This window comes from Haliaeetus leucocephalus, unplaced genomic scaffold (assembly GCF_000737465.1).
Source record: "Haliaeetus leucocephalus isolate CR32 unplaced genomic scaffold, Haliaeetus_leucocephalus-4.0 Scaffold545, whole genome shotgun sequence".
In the NCBI taxonomy this organism is placed as follows: Eukaryota; Metazoa; Chordata; class Aves; order Accipitriformes; family Accipitridae; genus Haliaeetus; species Haliaeetus leucocephalus.
In genome coordinates, this window is record NW_010972981.1 from 3,708,411 (window position 1) to 3,728,568 (window position 20,158).

At 35.8% G+C, this 20,158-nt stretch overlaps 1 protein-coding gene across 6 annotated transcripts in view; it reads left to right on the forward strand.

Moving 5' to 3' along the window:
* SLIT2 (slit homolog 2 (Drosophila)) overlaps window positions 1-19,941 on the forward strand; it is a 271,824-nt gene extending 251,883 nt beyond the window's left edge. For all 6 annotated transcript variants that reach the window (XM_010576835.1, XM_010576836.1, XM_010576839.1 and 3 more), the window contains 4 exons: window positions 7,015-7,169; window positions 12,249-12,537; window positions 16,796-17,007; window positions 18,089-19,941. In XM_010576835.1, the coding sequence (XP_010575137.1) occupies window positions 7,015-7,169; window positions 12,249-12,537; window positions 16,796-17,007; window positions 18,089-18,330 (898 nt within the window). In that variant the 3' untranslated portion in view covers window positions 18,331-19,941. The remainder of the gene's footprint in view (window positions 1-7,014; window positions 7,170-12,248; window positions 12,538-16,795; window positions 17,008-18,088) is intronic.
* Window positions 19,942-20,158: the final 217 nt, after the last annotated feature.

Sequence of the window (20,158 nt, forward strand, 5' to 3'; positions counted from 1 at the left end):
GCAGGTGCATCAGAAAGATAATATATTACTTGATGCATTAAAACTAAGTAAGGATTAGCTTTCAGCAGAATACTTATACCTTTGTGTAAAGCTCACATGTGGAAGTGGAGTTTTTTCCATGATGTTACTCCCAAATAATTTCCTAGTGTGCAGGGTAAAGTGAAGAACTATACTGAATAAGCAGAAATTAAATGGAAGTTTCTCTTCTCTTCTGTGTTAGGCAGTCATATAATGTGGGACTTTTCCCTGACAAGTTAAGAGAAAGCTAAAAACTTGATTCTGAAAAAAGGCACTACCCTTGAAAAAGAAATGTTTTTTGCTTCCAAAGTCATTAAGAGACAGAATCCAAATCTGCTGCTGGAGCATAATTTTTCAGGTTTCTTTAAGTCAAACTTCTCTGGTTCTCTGAAAAATTACCACCTGAGCTTCCAGGGAGGTTTTATGTAACTTCTCAAGAATTTGCAGACAGACATTTCAAGAGTGAGCAAAAAGACAATAGGCATCACTTCTTGGCTTTGATTGCCGTATTGTTGCTACAAAAACATTCAGAAGTAAATGAGAAGTGTTAAATGAGTTTTCCTTGAATCTTCTTTTTGCTGTATTTATACCTTTTGTGTTGTAGAATTTTATCTAGTGTATATTTATTTGCTGGAGTTTGTAGCAGCTGACATTGTTCTGCATTCTATTAGAGACATTTCATTGAAAATAAATGATTTTTAGAAATGATTGTACTCAAATGGCAATATAAAATCAAAAGCTTAAGTTTATATAGCAGGGAAACAATGCTAAACTTTGTTAGGTAATAACACCAAGAGAACTGTGGTTTTAGTAGATTACTAAAAGCATTCCACAGAAAAAAAAAATCTTTCCTATAAAATACAATATAAAGTTGTTTAGTAAAAACACAGCCTTTTACAATAAGCATCTTAAGGTTGCTTTTATTTTCTGATGCAATATGTATTTCATAAGGTTTTTATACAATTCCATGAAATGGTTTAACATGTGGAAATAGTATATGTATTTTAATTGTATAAATTTTCATACACTAAAAATAGGATTTGACTTTACAGGAGATTGAAGTATATAACACAAATTTAAAATTGCATGAAACATTCACTTTTCTCAACGACTACAATTCAAAATAAGATTATTTTTCTTTTCTATCTGGGATAGTGCTAATGAAGAAGTTTAGATTGTTTTGTCAGGAGTTTAATTAGTTTTGTTGATTTTTATTTTGATAGGTACAGTCTGAGAATAGGAAGCAATAGAAATCAGGATCATATGTAACTTGAAGTTATTTTTGTTCCCATTTGTTTAATCTGTCGAGAATACTTCTTCCCATTCAGAACATATATATTTATTTCTTACTAATTTAACACTTTTTTCAGTATTACTGGAATATAATAAACTCTGGTAATTCACACTTGTCCATTTTAGTTTTCTAGAAAAAGATTGGAAAACAATACTTACACAGGTAAAATTAAAAACCATAAATGTAGATGGGATTAATAACAAAGTAATCAATTAACAAACAGTCCCAATTAGGTTAGTCTTACAGAACAATTAGAAGCATCTCCCCTACATAGCTGATCAGGTCTTTTGAATTATGTGACAAGTGGAGAATGCAGGCACAGTGAAGAAAGGGATGGGAAATGTAGTGAAGTGTTACAGGGTGACATGGTTGTTTAGTGACGCAGATACACACTTGTAGTATTATTACTATCATTATTATTATTATTATCCTCCCTTTCATTTCCAATTAGCATGATGGTGAGTTTCTAGAAGATATTTGAAAAGGGTCGTGCAGTGGTACTGAGATCAACTGTAATGAAGTCTTCTGCCCTTGAGGGAAGTGCATATGTTGGAAGCCACGTATACATTTCCACATTTGTATATATATTTGTACATCTAGTGATCACTGTACAAGTTAGATATTATTTCTTTTCTATTTCACGTTCTAGAAAGGAGTATGTTGTAGCACAGGGTCTTTTACACATTATACTCTAATCCCTTCATCCTTTCCAACCTATTCCTATTTTTCTAACTTTTGTTTCCAGCCATCCCTGTTTCCAGTTCTTACTGTTTTACCTTCCTAGGATCAATGTGACTTTTCTTGCCCTTTTTTAGCTCTCTACCTTCTTTTCACCCTTTCACTGCATGTTGTCTTTCTGTACCTTTGTTACCTATTAAAGCTGTCTCCTGTCATGTTTTCTGTCCTTCTTTCAGCCCTCCCTTTGGTTTCTTTCCTCCCTTCTGTCCCTTCATTTTATTTCTAAGCCAGCTAGATCTGATCATCTTTGCTTAAAAACTGCTCACAGATATAATCTACATTAACCTACTGATTCACTTTTCCTCTTCTCTATTTCATCCTTCTCAGTCTCCTCCTTAACTGAATTTCCAGTCCTGTTTTTCTTACAATCCACTACCATCCATTACTCTGATTCTTGCTTTATTCTATTTCTTGCCCAGTGCTACCTCTTTCTCTTCTTTCTCTGTAGGCCTAATTTTTGCTTCTTCTGAATGAGAACCACAGAGTTTCTTTGTCCTTGTAACCTTGATCTAGCTAAGGCAATACCTTCTCTTTGAATGGGTTGGCAGGCCCAGATCCAGCAAGTACTACCGCAGCCCAGCAGTACAGCTGGAGGGAGGGTGCTAGTCATGAAATATAGCCAGCATGAACAAAGAACTGGGGTTCTAGCCCTCCAGTTTCTGCAGACTTTGATGTTGTCAAGATTTTAACACCTTGCCTCAATGGATTTTCAGAAAGGTGACAAATGGATAGACATGGTGCCAGCCCACTGCCAAATGTCATGACCTGCAAAGCAGGGTTAATAGAAGCATAAGAGGTAGGAGTGTGTTCCCTTCAGTTTGGGGAAAAAAAATCCATTTCGGGCACCATTCAGTATGGAAAATTTTAGAAGAAACAGTTGAATTTTACCAAAGTTATAAATAGCTAAAGTAATATTATGAAATAGTGTTGTGCGTTCATCCTGGTAGGCAGCTAAGCACCACACAGCTGCTCACTCATCTCCCCCTTCACCCCCAGTGGGACAGGGAAAGAGAAAGGAAGAGTAAAAGTCAGAAGAATCATAGGTTGAGATAAAAATAGTTTAATAACCAAAGGAAAAGTGGAGGAGGAAAGAAAGAAAACAAAACAAGTACTGCAATTGCAATCACTCACCATCTCCCATGGGCAGACCGATGCTTAGCCAGTTCCCAAGCAGAAGATGGCTAACCTACCTAAACCACCCCCTCCTCTCCATTTCATTGCTGAGCATGACATTATATGGCATGGAGTATCTCTTTGGTTAGTTCAGGTCATCTGCCTGGTTGAGTCCCCTCCTAACCTCACACGCACCCCTAATCTATTCACTGGGGGGCAGAGTGAGAAACAGAGAAGGCCTTGACACTGTGCAAACATTATTCAGAAATAGCTAAAACATCAGTGTGTTATCAGCATTGTTTTGGTCACAAATCTAAAACACAGCACCATATCGGCTATTATGAAGAATATTAACTCCATCCAGCGAGATCCAGTACCAATAGGTGATGAATTATAAAAGCAAAAAAGTTAATGTATTATGTCTTATCAGAGAGCTATGAAGAAGACAAAAGAGCATTTTAACTCATAAAGTTTAAGAACAGTGAGGTTTAAGAACAATTTGGTAACAGGGTAGACAGTTTGCAAACTAAGATGGTAAGTTGCCTACACTGAGAAGGACAGAAAGGAAATTACAAAAACTGAGAAGTTTATCAAAAGAGTTATCAGATTTCATTAAGGAAGTGAAGTTTCATGGATAGTATAGAAAAAAGAGTAAGACAAGTCGTACTCCACTGAACAATGATGAGATGCCTGAAACAGAGGCCAAAATAAAAAAAACAGCCAACAGAGTGATTGAAATGGAAGATTTATAATATAAATGGCAGTCAAGAAATGGTGTGTTGAAAAGGAGTCAAATGGGACCTATAAAGCCTACAGAGGTGCTTGCAGTAGCAACAAAACAAAGTTACAAACACATGATTTAATCATGATAAATACGGAGAATCAGCAATAACAGCAGTCTAGCTGTGTAGAGTGAATGAGAACTACTTTACCAATGGGAATTGACTGCAGAAAGAGCCATCATCCCAAAAGTACTCATCAGTCAATCTAAGTAACAAGATGAGATATGGCAGTGCCAAGACCAATAAAGAAAATTAATTCATTGGAGGTGGTTATTTGGGAAAAGTTGATCTACTTGCATTTTGTTCTGTCTGGATGTCCATTTTTAAAAGTTAAATGTTTTTTACACCAAAAAAAATCCCAAAACTTTTCCTTCTTTAAACTAGTTTTCATCATATATTTATTGGAAATATGGGAATATTTCTTCCCAAGTCATTATTCTACAGAGTTCCAAAAGCTTTAAATCAGTTTTTCTTATAGCTTTTCATTAGGATCTATGCATTCGGCTCTCCAATGGGAAATGGACTAGAAGTGCATTGGTGGGAAATATTGCACAGATATGCCTTGTGTTTATTTCCCCTTTAATTTAAACCACCCTTACCTAGGAGGGCTCCTCTTTCTGCAGTAAATTTTTACCAGTAAAACAGTTTGAACTAGAAGCTTTTAATAATCATTCTTAACAGAGACACATTCCCTTTACACATTATGTTTTATACATCCCTGGAATGACCTCTTGCGATAAAAATGCATGTTCTGTGTTGCTCTCATCCTTTTAAATACTATTGTGTGAAAGGTTGGTACGTTGTAAAATAACATAAATTTCCTTGGAACAAGACCATTATATTAGGGTTTCTTGTTTACTTAAGAAGTCACATGCATTTTGATTTCTTAGCACAACTTTTTTCCTGGATTCATTGCCATGTGTTAAATAAATTAATCCTGGCACTTTTCTTACTGCTTGATCACAGCAAACAAACCTCAATACCTTGAATAGACCGTACTGTTTAGGAGTGATGAACCCTGACCTTTTCCTTCCCCCCATGGAACCTAGCAGTCCCCCTCCTGCCCACTCCCAAAAAGTGTTTATTCTGCTAGTGTCTGCTCTGTTGTGTGTTTGCACTTTCACATAGAGCTGAGTTTATGTAAAGCATGCATGCTACCATGCAGATCTTTTATCCATATTGAGCTGAGCCAGTCCACAGAGTTAGAGTTGGTAATAAATCGCTAAGAAGCTATTTAATGTGTCACAGCTGTAAACGACCATGTGAGTGCTTCTGATCTGTTCCAGGACAAAAGCAGTTAGGTTAATTAAAACATCGCTAAGGATGTTATAAGGTAATTTGGTTGATTTTTGCCTTGAGATTTAGGAAGCTAATCCCTTTCAGCTATACTGCTTTCCTAATGAGAAGAGCTAACTGACTGTGTGACTGTTCAGTCCATCTCAAGCTATCATACAATTGGTTCATTTAAATAACTTTTTTCAAAGGCTTAAGCTCACTTATTTGATGGTGCCCTGAAGCAAATAAAGGCTCTCATGGGAATGGTTATAATGTCTGGTCTCTGGACTACAGCTCATTGTCATAACTCCCATGCAGCCATACAATCAGCTCTTAATTCTCCAGTGGAAAATGGGTTAAAGTAATGTAAGTACAGTAATATATTCAGTCCCAGAATTGAGTAATAACATTCTTCCTTCTCTGATGTACTTAAACTCTGTTCAAGTGCAGAGTAGTTACCCTGCACTTAAACATTTGCTGTGTAGGTATTGAGGCTGGTAAGCATAGGCAGCCATTTCTTGTACCTAGTAACATGTGTAGGCTTGTCCTTACACAGCATAAGCACCATGCTTGAAACAAGCCTTTTCTGCATGACAGCCTTTGGGCATTCTCCTACTAGTGGAGAATATCATGTCTTCGTATCAGGAGGAAATGGTATACGCAGGCAAGAAAAAAAAAATGAATACAGTATTCACTGCATGAGCTAGAAGCTGTACACACAGAAATAACCATGCCTAATAAAGAAAACAAATTACTTTATTGCTAGAATCAGTGGAGCTGTCTGGACCAGTGATGTGATTTTGTCTGGCAGGACTAAGGTTAGATGCAGTTCCGTATTCCATGAAATAGTAGGTTTGTATATCACTGGAGTCAACTAAGGCCTTCATACTTGCAAAATACATAAACCCAATACTATGCAACATGTAGGATACACACACATGCACGCGCACAGCTAAGATCTTGAAATAACATTCGATTCATGGAATGGTTTAGGTTGGAAGGGACCTTTAATGATGATCTAGTTCCACCCCCATGCTGTGGGCACGGACACCTTCCACCAGACCAGGTTGCTCAAAGCCCCATCCAACCTGGCCTTGAACACTGCCAGGGATGGGGCATCCACAGCCTCTCTGGCTACCTGTCCCAGTGTTTCGCCACCCTCATATTAAAGAACTTCTTTATGTCATCTTCTTTTACTTTATAGATTCTATCTAATCTAAATCTACCCTCTTCTAGTTTAAAACAGTTACCTCTTGTCCTATCACTACAGGCCCAGGTAAAAAGTCTCTCTCCATCTTTCTTATGAGCCCCCTTTAAATATTGAAAGGCTGTCTCCCCGGAGCCTTCTCTTCTCCAGGGTAAACAACCCCAAGTGTCTCAGCCTGTCTTCATAGAAGAGGTGTTCCAGCCCTCTGATCACTGTTGCAGAAGAACTCCAAATTTTTTTTGTGTTCAGCTTCCTGTCTAGCAAATGTATTTCAGCTAGTGTTTAGAATATCATCTATGTTTACACAGTTCATCATTTGATGAGGACAGGAATAACTCTGAATGGAAAAGGGCTATTAATTTACAATATATATTATTAATAGAGTGTTATTGAAGGGTTATTGTATTATGTTGTGTTAGCTCTTAAGCATACATGCATGTCCTTGCTTAAAATCTAGTTTTCACAAGACTGCACTCCTGGAGAAGTTCTGTTCTGAAGCTGTATTAACTCTTAAAGGGAAAGAAGATAAAAAACTGTTCTAACCAGACCATCACTGTTTAAAATTAATATTAATGTTTATTTTGCAGTGTGGAAACTATTAATGATGGCAATTTCCACATTGTGGAGCTGCTAGCTATGGATCAGATTCTGTCTTTATCTATTGATGGAGGAAGCCCCAAGATAATCACCAATTTGTCCAAGCAATCCACTCTGAATTTTGATTCTCCACTGTATGTAGGAGGTAAGAGGATCTTACTGCTTCTTACTAATGGTATCCTAGTTAATTTACTCTGGTAACACGCATTAATAAACACATGGTAAGAGACTCATTCATTGAGATAACACCTTAAGATGAAACTTCAGCAGTTAATATCAATACTTTCAATTTTAACAGATAGTATGTCCTCAAACTGCACCTGTTGCTTTTTTATCACTATAGATATTTGATACCCACTGTAAAATTCTGTAATTTTCTACTGTTATGTAGCTTTTTGTTATACCGAAGAAGTGTGTTTAACATTGTTCAGCTACCTAAAGATTCAGTAATGCCTATTCAGAAAGCGTAGAATGGTAGCATCCTGTTTCGGTCATGTTTTTACATTTTTATTCACTGTACAGGTATCTGCAGGAAATGATAGCAAGGTATAAAGCCATGAAGTATAATTTATGTCTGGAGATCTTATTGCTTAGGGCTTATAGGAGTTAGGACATTAGGTAAGAAGGGAACTAACTGGACAGTTGCCTCAGTGTGTGGCAGGGTTTGTTGTTGTTTGGTTTTGTTTTGAGAAGACAGAATTGTTTGTTTCAGTAAAACTGGTAGTAGGTGATTGTGGAGATAAACTATTTGAAACATTTTTGATCATTTGCCACAATTTACTCTGTAGAACTATGGATTTAAGCTCATTGTTTTAACCAGCAGTTTCTGTTGAATTTCTGATGAGCCTGCATAATGTAGGTAAAAGAGTCAGAAACTTCAGCCACCACTTTGTGCCTTCTTACTGTCCTCGGTAGCAAGTCTAAGTTCTTAGTCATCAGAGATTCAGCATAGTTTTTAAATACTGATGATCTTCTACCAGTCTTCATCTTCTACTTAGTTTAACCTTACACTCTTATAGGAGACATGTAAGGAGTCTCCTTCTGATGTTCTTTCTGTAAAAAGAATACCTACTTTCTTTTTCATTTTGTCTGATTCTTAAGAACTGTTTTGTGACTGAGAATAAGATTTTAGACTTGAGCATCTTGCCTCCTTGCAAAAAATTCTGCTACCAGTAGTACATTCATGAGATGCCTATTTTCTCTAGAAAAGGTGGTATTTATCCTCTTTCTAAATATACTGAAAAGCTCAGAGTAGTTGCTTAGATTTCTCTCTAATGGAAGAGAAAAACAGGAAGCTGCTTTGATACCCATCAAGAATAGTCTATTTCTCCTATAAAACTGGTATAACAAGTGCTTCAGTTACAAGTGATGAGGGGAAAGTTGACTTTTGTCTCTGAAAATCCCCATTCTTCCCTTGAAACACTTCAGCTTTTTTGTCAAATCTTTTCAGATTTTATCATTGCCTCCTTCCATCTAAGGTGGAAAGAAGTACAAGATAGAATTCAACATTAGTCATCGGTCCCCATACCATCAGAGAGAAGAATTAAAATTATCACATATATGAGCCGCCTTTAAAATTGCTTCATGTTGTGAATCTTCAAAGGAGGATTGCCTTGTGGAAGCACATCTGCATTTTTTCATGTGTATCACTTCTGTTGTTTACAATAGTGTCCTATGCCACATTTTTTGGAAGGAGAGATGGTCCTAGATTCTAGTAAGACACTGTGTGCTTGCTTGTATTGTCAACATCAGTTTGTTATTTAATGACTAAGACCAATTTTACTACTTCTTGAAAACCAAGCTTAGTGCAGAATGGTCCCCCTGTCTGTTATGGGCACCTTTTGATGAAATGAGGCTAGGCTGCCAACTATAAACATTTATTCTGTGCAGTGCTAACACTTACTTGTTGATTTGTGACATATGGTTCTCCTTGCTTCTTCACCTTGCAGATCTGTGTCTCCACTAGAAGAATGATACTAATCTGCATCATCATTCTGAAGTATCAGAAGAAATAATTTTTGGAAATAATCTTTTCCTTCAATGGTTTGATTCCTAAGAGAAGGACTCTTTTTAATCTTAGTACATATTCTTTAGAGAGGTCCTGTGTTCCTTCTGTTTCTGTTCTTCACATTCAGGCTCCAAGCAGACAATTATTTCCACTGTCATAGAAAATGTTGGTCCAAAACAGAATGAAAACCATTATCAGAAGCACATTATTACAAAATAAAGCAAAAAAACCCAGTAGGTTGATATTCAGCTCTTAAACTTTTCTGTTCTTTATCTATGTTTATCTATTTCTGATCTTTAAAATTCTTGAGACAGTTAACTTCCACTCTTGTATCTTTATATTACCCACCTTTTTGAGATTCATTCAATTTTTTCTTATCCAACTATATCTAGAATTTTTAGAGAATTTGATCACACATTTCCATCAGTTAAGAACTCAAATTCTCACTAGGATTTTATGCAGTATTTTTATCTTTGCCAAAGTCTTAGTTTGACACCTATATCATCATGTAGCTTACACTTACTCTTATCACCTTCCTGCTAAAATGGCATTTCTGGTAAGCATCACCTCAGCTGGCAGGATGAAATTCAGACTTGACAGCAAGCCCTTGTATGGTGCATGCTCTCTCTCCCCCCCCGCACCACCTCTTTCTGCCCCCTCTTCCTCCCTCTCTCATTTTCCCCTCCCCCCCCTTTTTTTTCACAAAGTTATTCTTAGGTCACAAAATTTGGGTTGGTTTGGAAGGGGTAATTTAACTATTTTTACAGAAAGTGGGCTAACCAATTTATACTCTTTTTTTTTCATTTCTCCAACTGTATGGCTGTCTTGTGTGGTCAGAATACACATGCTAAATATTTTTTGGTCTTTCTATAACAGATTTCAGTAAATCATGGCTTTTTGTAAGAAATCTTAAGGGACAATCTGTTTCTTCTCAAAAACTCTTCAAAGGGGTCGCAGACTTCACTGATACTTCCCATTCTTCTCTCAGAAATTACAGCATATTTTACTAGTTGAGAGTGGCACCTTGTTTCACAGAAGTTCCTATTTCTGAGACAGGTAGGGCATCAGCTGCTTTTCACTTGTGCCTGCTCTGTTCTAGCAGGTTCTAGAATGAGATACTCCTTTTGACAGTGTAATTGTATGACTGTTATTTAATAGGGGTTTTACCATTTGCCTCCTCGAGCAGTAATTTGGTAATTTACCTGTAGTGATGTTCAGAGACCAAAACCATAAAGGGGAGCCAGAACTGCTTCCTTACCTTTCTGAAAATAGAGGTGAAATATTTGTCTGCATCGTCTCTATGGCAGTTCTTTTCTAACTGATAAAGAACCTTTATCTAAAAATTATCTAAGAAATATTGCTAAAGATTATGACCAGCTTTTGCACACACTTTGGCCTTCTAACACTTGGTAACTTGCTAGAAGCAGCAAAACATGTATAGCCTAAAAGCTTGTGTATATGCTTGTGTTGTGTTTCCAAATGTCTTCCAATCACATGTGACATACCTCAATTATCTGGTGTCATACATGCTTATAAGGTTCCCAGAAACCATATCTAAATTTCCTGACACTTACAAGTTCAGCATTGCATTGGCTTACTTAGAATTATGCAGCTTTTATTTTTACAATGCATAAATTCAGTGCATCTATCCTGTTATTAGATACCTCAAGCCATATGCCTAAACATTTGCTGATTGCTGCTTTCAGGAGAGACATCAAGGTGAACAGGGCTTGATGGCTCTGCCTTGTCCCTGGATTTTGAGAATATGGCGAATAGTTTTGAAGAAATGGAAACTAATGATTGTTTGCAGTCTGAGTCCTTTAATATAATAGTCCCAAGTCTATTTTACTTAACTGATAAGATCAAAAAAGATTGGGCTTTTCAGCAGTATGGATGCAATATTGTTTGTTTCTATAATCACTGAAGTTTAGCACAAATGGAATTACAATAACCTCTAAATGAAAGGCAGGTCTACTTCATTAGGTTGCATAGCACTTCTGCATTACTCTTAACTGTTCAGAGTGACTATAAAACCATTAGAAGTATCAGTTTACATGGTTAAGGAGCAACTATGCAAAACATTACCTCTTTCTGTGGTTGTTATCTAAGTACCAGAATGAAAATTGTTAATTTTGCCTAGGAGTAAACCTGTGCAGCTAATTAGCATATTTATTTTCAGGTAAACATACTTTTCTAATGCTCAGTACACTTTGATTTGCTTTACTTACCAGTCTCAGGAGGTGTTTAGGCATTTGTGTATTCATTATTTGAATGTAATATCTTAAGGACTAACTAATAGAGGCCAATATGTTGGAAATAAGTTTAAAAAAAAAAAAGCAGGGAGTAGGAATAAAAGAAACTTCATTTTTACAAGGAAACAATGTTTAATAGTAATGTTCCATCTGAATTAGTCTTAAACAATTAATTGATCACAACAGGATAACTGCATCATATACCTACTGCTCTAATTACACTTCTAACAATTATAGACTACAACAGAAGAATTGTTCTGAAAATGGTCAACATCAGGAGCATTTGCACTATCTAGACATCTACACAGAAGTATTTTGATGTTGAATTATTGTTATTACTTACTATCTTTGTTTTAAACTGTAATGGCAAACTATGAGTGGCTTTTTTATTAATCTGTTTTTGAGACAGGCTAAACAAAAATATTTTTCAAAGTAATGGAACCTCATCCTGTTGAGCTTTTCTTTCCAAGAATTTTCACTAGCAAAATTCCACATTTGAAATGTGTACGCCAGCTCCAAATTGATGAGCTGGTCCTACTAAACTCTTCTAGATTTGAGTGTCTTAGCAGCTTACAAAAAGTCATGTATCAGCGGCTAAATTTCAACCACTGTTGTTTTTCCAAGATTCAGAAACTATATACTATTCTGGACTTAATTGCACTAGGTCAAAAACAGGCATGTATCTGAACCTTTTGACAGTTGTGAGCTTCTGGTATGAAGTCCTATACACATCTCTTTAGCTGGACCTAGAGACTTAGAGGTTTGGAGCTGGCTTACATGCATGCTTGATAATTTCCAGGACAATTTCCAAATACTAGATCATTGCCCATGGGTTTAGGCTGAATACCTAAGAATAATTAATTAGGAAGAAATATTTCTTTTAAAATGTTTAAAAAATAGAGAAAGTTGTACAGAAAATTGTACCAAAGATTACATTGATTATTTGCTATTATTAATTTCCTAGGCATGCCTGTGAAAAATAACATAGCAGCTTTACGCCAGTCTCCAGGACAGAACGGCACCAGCTTCCATGGTTGCATCCGTAATCTATATATCAACAGTGAACTCCAGGACTTCAGAAATGTGCCACTGCAAGTGGGAATTCTGCCAGGTTGCGAGCCCTGTCATAAGAAAGTTTGTGTGCATGGAACATGCCATGCTACCAGCCAGTCAGGCTTTTCCTGTGAATGTGAAGGAGGATGGACTGGACCCCTCTGTGACCAACAAACTAATGACCCATGTCTTGGAAATAAGTATGTCCTTCCTCAAGACAGAACAGTAGTATAATATGCATATAAGTCTCCTGTCGTGTATTTTTTTCATAAAAGTTCACACTTTTTTCAACAAGAAACAAAATACCCTGGGCATGTAAAAGTGAAAACAGTGTCCAGGTTATAGTATATTCTTTCTATAAACTTAATGAGGAAAAGTCCCCAGTTTAGGGGAGGAGAGACATCTCACTGAAGTGCTGCCTAAAACCTGGGAAGTGCTCTTACATACTTCTGTATGGGCTTCTTCTGTAATGAGTTACACTGATGCAAGTGTTAGTATGACACTTGGTATAAAAATCATTTAGAAGAAATTGCAAATGGAAAAAAAATATCTATTTGCTTATTTATAACTGTACAGAATGAGGAAATACAATTATTATTATTCTCCAATGTTTTTTAAAAACTTGATACAATAGATACATCTAATATTTTTATATTTTCACAGTACCCCAGGTTTTAGCAGGAAAAATATTTCTACCTTTATGGTAAACTTCTGTTTAAGTCCATGCTGATTTGACTAGAACATTTTAGGTTAGACATTTTATGTATGTTTATAGAGAGGGTTGTATATATACATGTGTAGCGGGTGAGCGAAAGATGTTTATATGTGTATGTGAGAGTATTGATATCTATGCCTATTCATCTTTTACATTTACTATAGAGACACATTCAATTTTTTGGCTCATGGTCTCCCAGCACAAGAAGATCAGAAACTTAAGAAGTTCAAAGTTCTTCAGGATTTATTGGTCATGGGCAACCAGATGTCATTCTGTTTGCCCTTACCACTGTACTTACTACAGCTTCGCAAACATCTTTTTTCTTTTTTTTTCTTTTCTTTTTTTTTTTTTTGGTAAAGTAAATTAAGCCTACTTGGATCTTTTGGCTGCTGCTTTTTCAGTGCTCTGGCCTATATAACTTTTGACTTTTGAGGACCAGTGGCCTTAGTTTGCTAAGAGATTCTAATAAGATGATTTTCCAACTCCCATATAAAATTATGTTTAAGTGATCTTTTCACATAGGGTGTGTGGCAAGGCTGACCCTTTAAAGCTTTACACACCAGTTAGCACGCTTTATAATGCAGTCAGCATTGTTTACATTGGTTACAGACTCTTTCAGTACTATTAAGTTTTGAACTCTTCCCAAAGCTACAGCAGTGAATTTTTGAGGCATATCATAGCATTTGATTGTTTATGGGTCTTTTTCTTACCCTGTCCTCTTTCACAGTAGCTTAAGAGATAAAGAAAGGAAGTCACAGCAGGTTAAAAAACACAAATGTGATGTCTATCACACCCATTTTATACTTTAGGAGTCAAAAATAACATGGAACTGTAACCACCAAGTTCTATAATAAGAAAAGCCAAAGAATTTCTGTCAACTGTCCTTGAAAAATTAGATTCTATATAGGTTCTTATAATTATACACATCAGCACCCAAACTGAGTGCTTTTTGCAGTAAATTACAAAACTTGGCAAGTATCAAGATAGAGGCAGCATCAAAGATAGAATTAAGTGAGCACAACATTAATATTTTGTTAGCTCTTGAAAGTATTTGTTTTGTTTCCGCTATATACAGTGCTGTAAGCTTTTAGGAGAGAAAGCCAAACCAAAATTGTTTATTTGGAGTGAAGGAGGGGTTTGTTGTTCTTTAGTTCCTGGAGATTTTGATTCTGTATTTCTTGATTCATCTCTAAATCCTGTCTATTGAACAGATACATTTTGTCCATCTAATACAGTATAACATTCCACTTCATCTGAGAAACAGACTTGTCACTGTGATCTCTGTTTTGAAAATGTAGGGGATCTTTTAGAGAACCCTGCACACCATGAAAAGGCTTAAAGCTTAGATTTATTTTACCTAAATCTAGGCGCTTGACTTAGGAGCATAGTGACCAAAGTTTACTCTGTAGTCAGTAAAGGAATAACACATTTCTAAAGAGTAAATTAGACCTCAAGTGGTCTAATCACTTTCTGGATAAGCTTTTTTTTCTCCGTGACTGCAGAGCTTATGGCAATTACAAATCTAACTTCAGTGTCTGACATAGGTACCTAAAATTAGATAAGATGAAACTGTGCCCAAGAGTTTGCACTTAGCTTGATGTTCCTTTCAGTACAGTCTGAAGATGAAATTTAGGGCTTCAAAGAACAGGTGGAAGCAAAAGTATGAGAGTTGGCATTAGCTAAGGTTTAATCATCTTCTAAGTCAAGCAGAACTTAACCAAAGATCCTGACACAGATTGCTTTGATATCTAAACCAGCCTGTATAGAATATGACAAGATGTCAGTGTCACCTGAGTAACTTCATAGGTCAGATGTCCTAAAAGTGGTTGTTTTGTAAATGGTGAACAGATCAAATGCTGAACATAATGAAAACTAAACAAAAGCTATCTGCCCTCTGATACTGTCTAAGCCTTCAATTTTGAGTTCCTTAATCTAACAGTCTTGGAATATCAGACTTCAACCACAGGAACAATTTGGAATTTTTTAGGGAACATAGTTGCTTCAAAAGTACAGACTCTTGCATAATAGGGAAGTTGGAGGTGCTTAAGCTATTAGTTAAGTTTTATATTTGCAGTATTTAATCCCAAACTGGGTATGTGAATGGAGGCTATGTGTTGTGCCTTCCATTTAAATATCCTGTGATGAGACTGACTTGCACAGAATTAACAGTACAGATGGAGAATTGTAATGTAGATTTCATTGATGAGTGGAACTTGTTGATGTTTATAAACTGAAACAGTTTTAATAGTTAATGCAAGTTTGTCAAAGTTTAAAAATGTTGTGCATTCTTTTCAATTTTACCAAATTTCTTACTGTACTGGAAGAGTAGAGTACAAAGCAAAAAGTTTCCAGAAATACAGACTGTTATCGAAAAAATTTCAAAATGAGATGTTGTTCTTAACAGAACTTTTCTTTTACTACAAAATGCAATTTTATATGAATTTTTGCCATCTTCAAATTGAAACAAATGATTTTATTTTACATCAAATGGGATTTTTTTTTTTAATCTAAAACTTTTCATTTATTTATTTATATATTTATTTAGGTGGCTGCCATGACCTACTAAGGAGGTTGTGGCCTCAGGGATCTTGCAATACAGAGAGGAAAAACATTAGGGAGGGCGACTGTGACCTTGAATATCAGGATTGCATTCCTCCCTACAGAGGAATCTTCACTGTGGTCTCCCTAGGAAACAGTATGTAGATAGAAAACTTGTGTATCAAGACAACAGATAAAGAAAATAACATTATTTATAGGTAGAAAGTTACTGACCCTGTGCCACCAAATGAACAAAAGAAGTGATTTTATTCCAAGTCATTGGTGATGTTTTGAGAAGATGAACTCCCCTAATCTTCAGCTTACACCTAGGAACAGGTAATTAAACATCCTCCTTTTGGGAAACACCACCTGTCTCTCAAGGGAAGACCCGCTATGTGTTCCCATACTACTGTGTATCAGAACTTAGTAGATGGAGCTTAACTCACAGCCTTTTTTATCTAACAAGATTTGAGCCTGCCACAAATGTTTACCAAAGCTCAACTGAGAGAGTAGCTAGTTTAATCACTTGGGTGAGATGTAATAAAATGCAACCTCATCTAGTGTGAGTTTCTGTATAAGTACTAGATGAGTGCTGTTGGCTTTCAGTGAAGTAAAGACCTGCCTCACACATTATATGACCACGCTACTGGCAGTTGGCAGTGCAGACTAATATATTTGAAAGGGGAGCACATGTTCAGCTTTGAAACTGCCACTTCTTGGGTCAGAAGAGATTCAGATAGGAAAAGCCTGACCTATCTTTGTGCTGGGAGCCCCATAGTTCATGACTGACAATGTGGGGTTTTTTTAAATGATACAACAATCAGAATTTCAGGTGAGTATCCTTTTTCTCTACTTAATTCTAGTGGATTACGTTTGGGCTTGATTTTGCTGTGTTCTTCTCAAAAGCATGCTGAAAATTTAGGTAGACAGGAAATGTTGGTTTTAATAACTGTGGCCTGTAAAAGGCTTCCATAACACATCTACAGTGGCTGTTTTCTGGTGAGATAGAGTTCTGTACTGCAGCTTGTTTCATGTAAACCTGCATACCAATTATAAACCACTTCACTGCATCTCACTGAAAAAGTCCATTAGAAACAAAAGCAATTTCTTCTGAGTACAGTCCAAAGTATTTGTAGTTAATGTTGCTTAGCCTGAACTTTGATGAATAATTTATTTTTATTCTCTTGGGCTTGTTTCCCCTGTAGATGTGTGCATGGTACCTGCTTGCCGATCAATGCGTTTTCATACAGTTGTAAATGCCTGCAGGGACATGGGGGAGTCCTCTGTGATGAAGAGGAAATGCTGTTTAACCCCTGCCAATCCATCAGGTGTAAACATGGCAAATGCAGGCTTTCAGGACTTGGGAAACCATATTGCGAATGCAGCACCGGATACACGGGGGACAGCTGTGATAAAGGTAAAAAAATTTAAAATCATGTTGTTTTGGTCATAAAAAAGAGGGGGTTTTATTAAAACATAAACAGCCAAAAACATTACCAACTTTTTTTCCCACAATACACACATTTGTTGCTTTTTTTTTTGCCATACGAATTGATCTCAGTGAGAGAAAAATCAAACTTTTCCCATTAATTCGTTTACATTTTGAGGATTTTTTCATCAAATGTTTCTCTGTGAAAACATTTCTCTTTTTTTGCCTTTATTCAGAAATACATTTTTACTATATTTAACTATTACCTTTTACCTGCTGTATCTTTCTGTATTTATTGTTTCTCTGCCTTCTGCAACTGAGAAGCCAAATCCAATGATTCTGCTCCTAGTTTTATCACAAACTCTACTTTTGACCTCTCAGCTTCAACTGATTTATCACAGCGAATTATGCAGGTGAGATGGATGAAAACAGGATGACTTTTCCCCCTACCTTTTTCTTTTTCCTTTGTCTATCAAAGCTCTCCCTCTCCCTCTCTTTCCTTTACCCCAGATGGCATTTATTTTGTATTCTACATAGATGTGAATAGAATAGAAGAATATGGTTGTAGAACTTTTAACAGATGTCTCATTTTTAGCTGGTTTTATACCTCAGTAATTTATGAAGTTAGTGGAATGTAACTTGTATTAAATAACAGTTTGAATAATATTAAACTCCAGGTCTAATAAATTAAATTGCATGCTCTCTGAAACATTTCCCTACGGTAAATAGAACCAGCTGCAAGCAATGTAGGAACAGAAGATGTGTATTTTTATAAAAGAGGAAAAGATTTAAGCTTCCAATTTTCTTGTCATTGTAATAGCTTTGTATTTATGGTTTACATATACATAATATAAGCTTTACTGAAAATAGGAGGTATAGGAAATAAAACTCAGCATTAATCAAATTATGTTTGGTAGAACCACTAGTTTCCAATATACAGTCTGAGTCAAACTTTAAAATATCAATCCCAACTGCAAGTAGAAACACAGCATCTTCCTTAGCAATGTCAACCATTCTTTGACCTGTGTTTCAAAAGTGTATCTCCTATTTTAAATGTTGTTTTCTACAGAAATCTCATGTCGAGGGGAACGAATCCGAGATTACTACCAAAAGCAGCAAGGGTATGCTGCGTGCCAGACGACCAAGAAGGTATCGAGACTAGAATGTAAAGGAGGATGTTCAACCGGGCAGTGCTGTGGACCACTAAGGAGCAAGAGACGGAAATACTCTTTTGAATGCACTGACGGGTCGTCATTTGTGGACGAGGTTGAAAAAGTAGTGAAGTGTGGCTGTACAAATTGTCCCTCCTAAGTGTCCCTGTCACACTTGTCTTTTGAAAATGTTGTATACTTATTGACCGTGTCGGACTAATTAATGCTTCATAGTGGAAATATTTGAAATATATTGTAAAATACAGAACAGACTTATTTTTATTATGAGAATAAAGACTTTTTCTTCATTTGAAAAAAGATTCAAGTGCTTGAACTGAGACTTCTCATAACCAAGAGGAGCTTTGAAGAAAAAAAAAAAAAAAGACCTGGTAACATTGCAACAGAGATGGGAAACTTTAACTGCTTTTAACATGGATTCTTCTTTATAACACGCTGAAGATACACTGACAATATACACATGTGACTTTCTACTTAACAGCTCAGAGATGAAACATTGACCAGAACATGAGGCTTGGTTTTTTTCACTTTCGTATCAGTATATTTTATTGTCTTGACAGACCATACCAATCACTTACCTATGGATGAGGAAGCATTATGAGTGGAAAGAATCAGATTATACAGAAATAACAATTGTATGAAATACATTTTATCTTTTGGAATTATTAAGCATCTTGAGAAGATGGGGTCCCATTTAATGGATGGGAAATGGGAGATACGAGAATATACTATAATCCTGAAATCTCCTGATGATGTATACTTTTATGTCAGCATGTTAGCAAAAGAAGCATAAAAAAGTGTTTATCTGCCCTTTTCCAGTATTAATTTTTTGTAATATAAATGTTTTGGGGATGATAAAAATAGATTATTGATGGATAAATTAGTAATAATATGGATTTCTGTTTCTATGAGTTCTAAACAACTCTATACAGTATTCGGTTTCATTGAGAAATATTTATTGTATCAAAGTACATTGTACTTAACCCTTTTAGGCCATCCCTTTTACTGTTTTTCAATGCTTTAATATATATTAATTTATATTTGTCCCAGTATTTTTGTAATTTTTTTTTTTTAAAGGACTTAAAAATCAGGATTTTTTGCAATAGAACTAACGTAGCATGTCGTCTTGGGGTAAATGTTTTCAGTCTGTTTTTTCCTCTCCTTTCCCTTCCCTTTTTCTTCTCCTTAGAATCTGACCACTTGGTGTCACTGAATCTGAAAGTGATGACAATCTGCAGTTTTCACATACAGCAGATATTCAGGACACCTTCCAAGAACCCGTAATGTATGACAGAAAATGTCTTTACACTAGGTGGCAATTGTAGAGAAGTTAATTTTCCCTATATGCAGTACTTACAGAAAATAAGATGGCGTGTAGAAAATTACATTAGAAGGTAGATCTTTATAAATTAATATTCCCATGGAGCTCTTTACCTTTTTTATAAAAAAGAAGAAAAGGCTGTGCTATCAAGAACTGTGACTTTCCCCAAATAATAAAACTACTTTACTGCCCTAATGTTCCCCATGTTAACATGTTGCTGCTAAATTATAATGTAGAATTGGTAATCAATAGTGGGTTGTGTTCTTCTTTCAGTAAAACCCAGGGTACCCTGTAAAAATGCAGATGTTTTTCAATTTTATTTTATTATTTTTTTTACAAAAAAGTTAGATGTACATGTGTAATGCAGTGTGTTTTGTCTTATTTGGACTGATATCAGTAATGCTACTGATGTTTGTAAATTAAACAGATATTTACTTCATTAACAGCTTTTATTTGTATTCTTCTGAGAAGTTTAAATTGTCTGACAGCCTTTAATTAAGCATCTGTAGTTGCAAAGAATATTTGGTAAAAAACAGAATAAAACCCAACCCTAGATCTAGTGTATTCATTGCTGAAAATCTGAAGAAGGAATTAACTTGGGATTATTACACCTACAGGCAGTGACATCTGAAAATGTGGGTACATTACA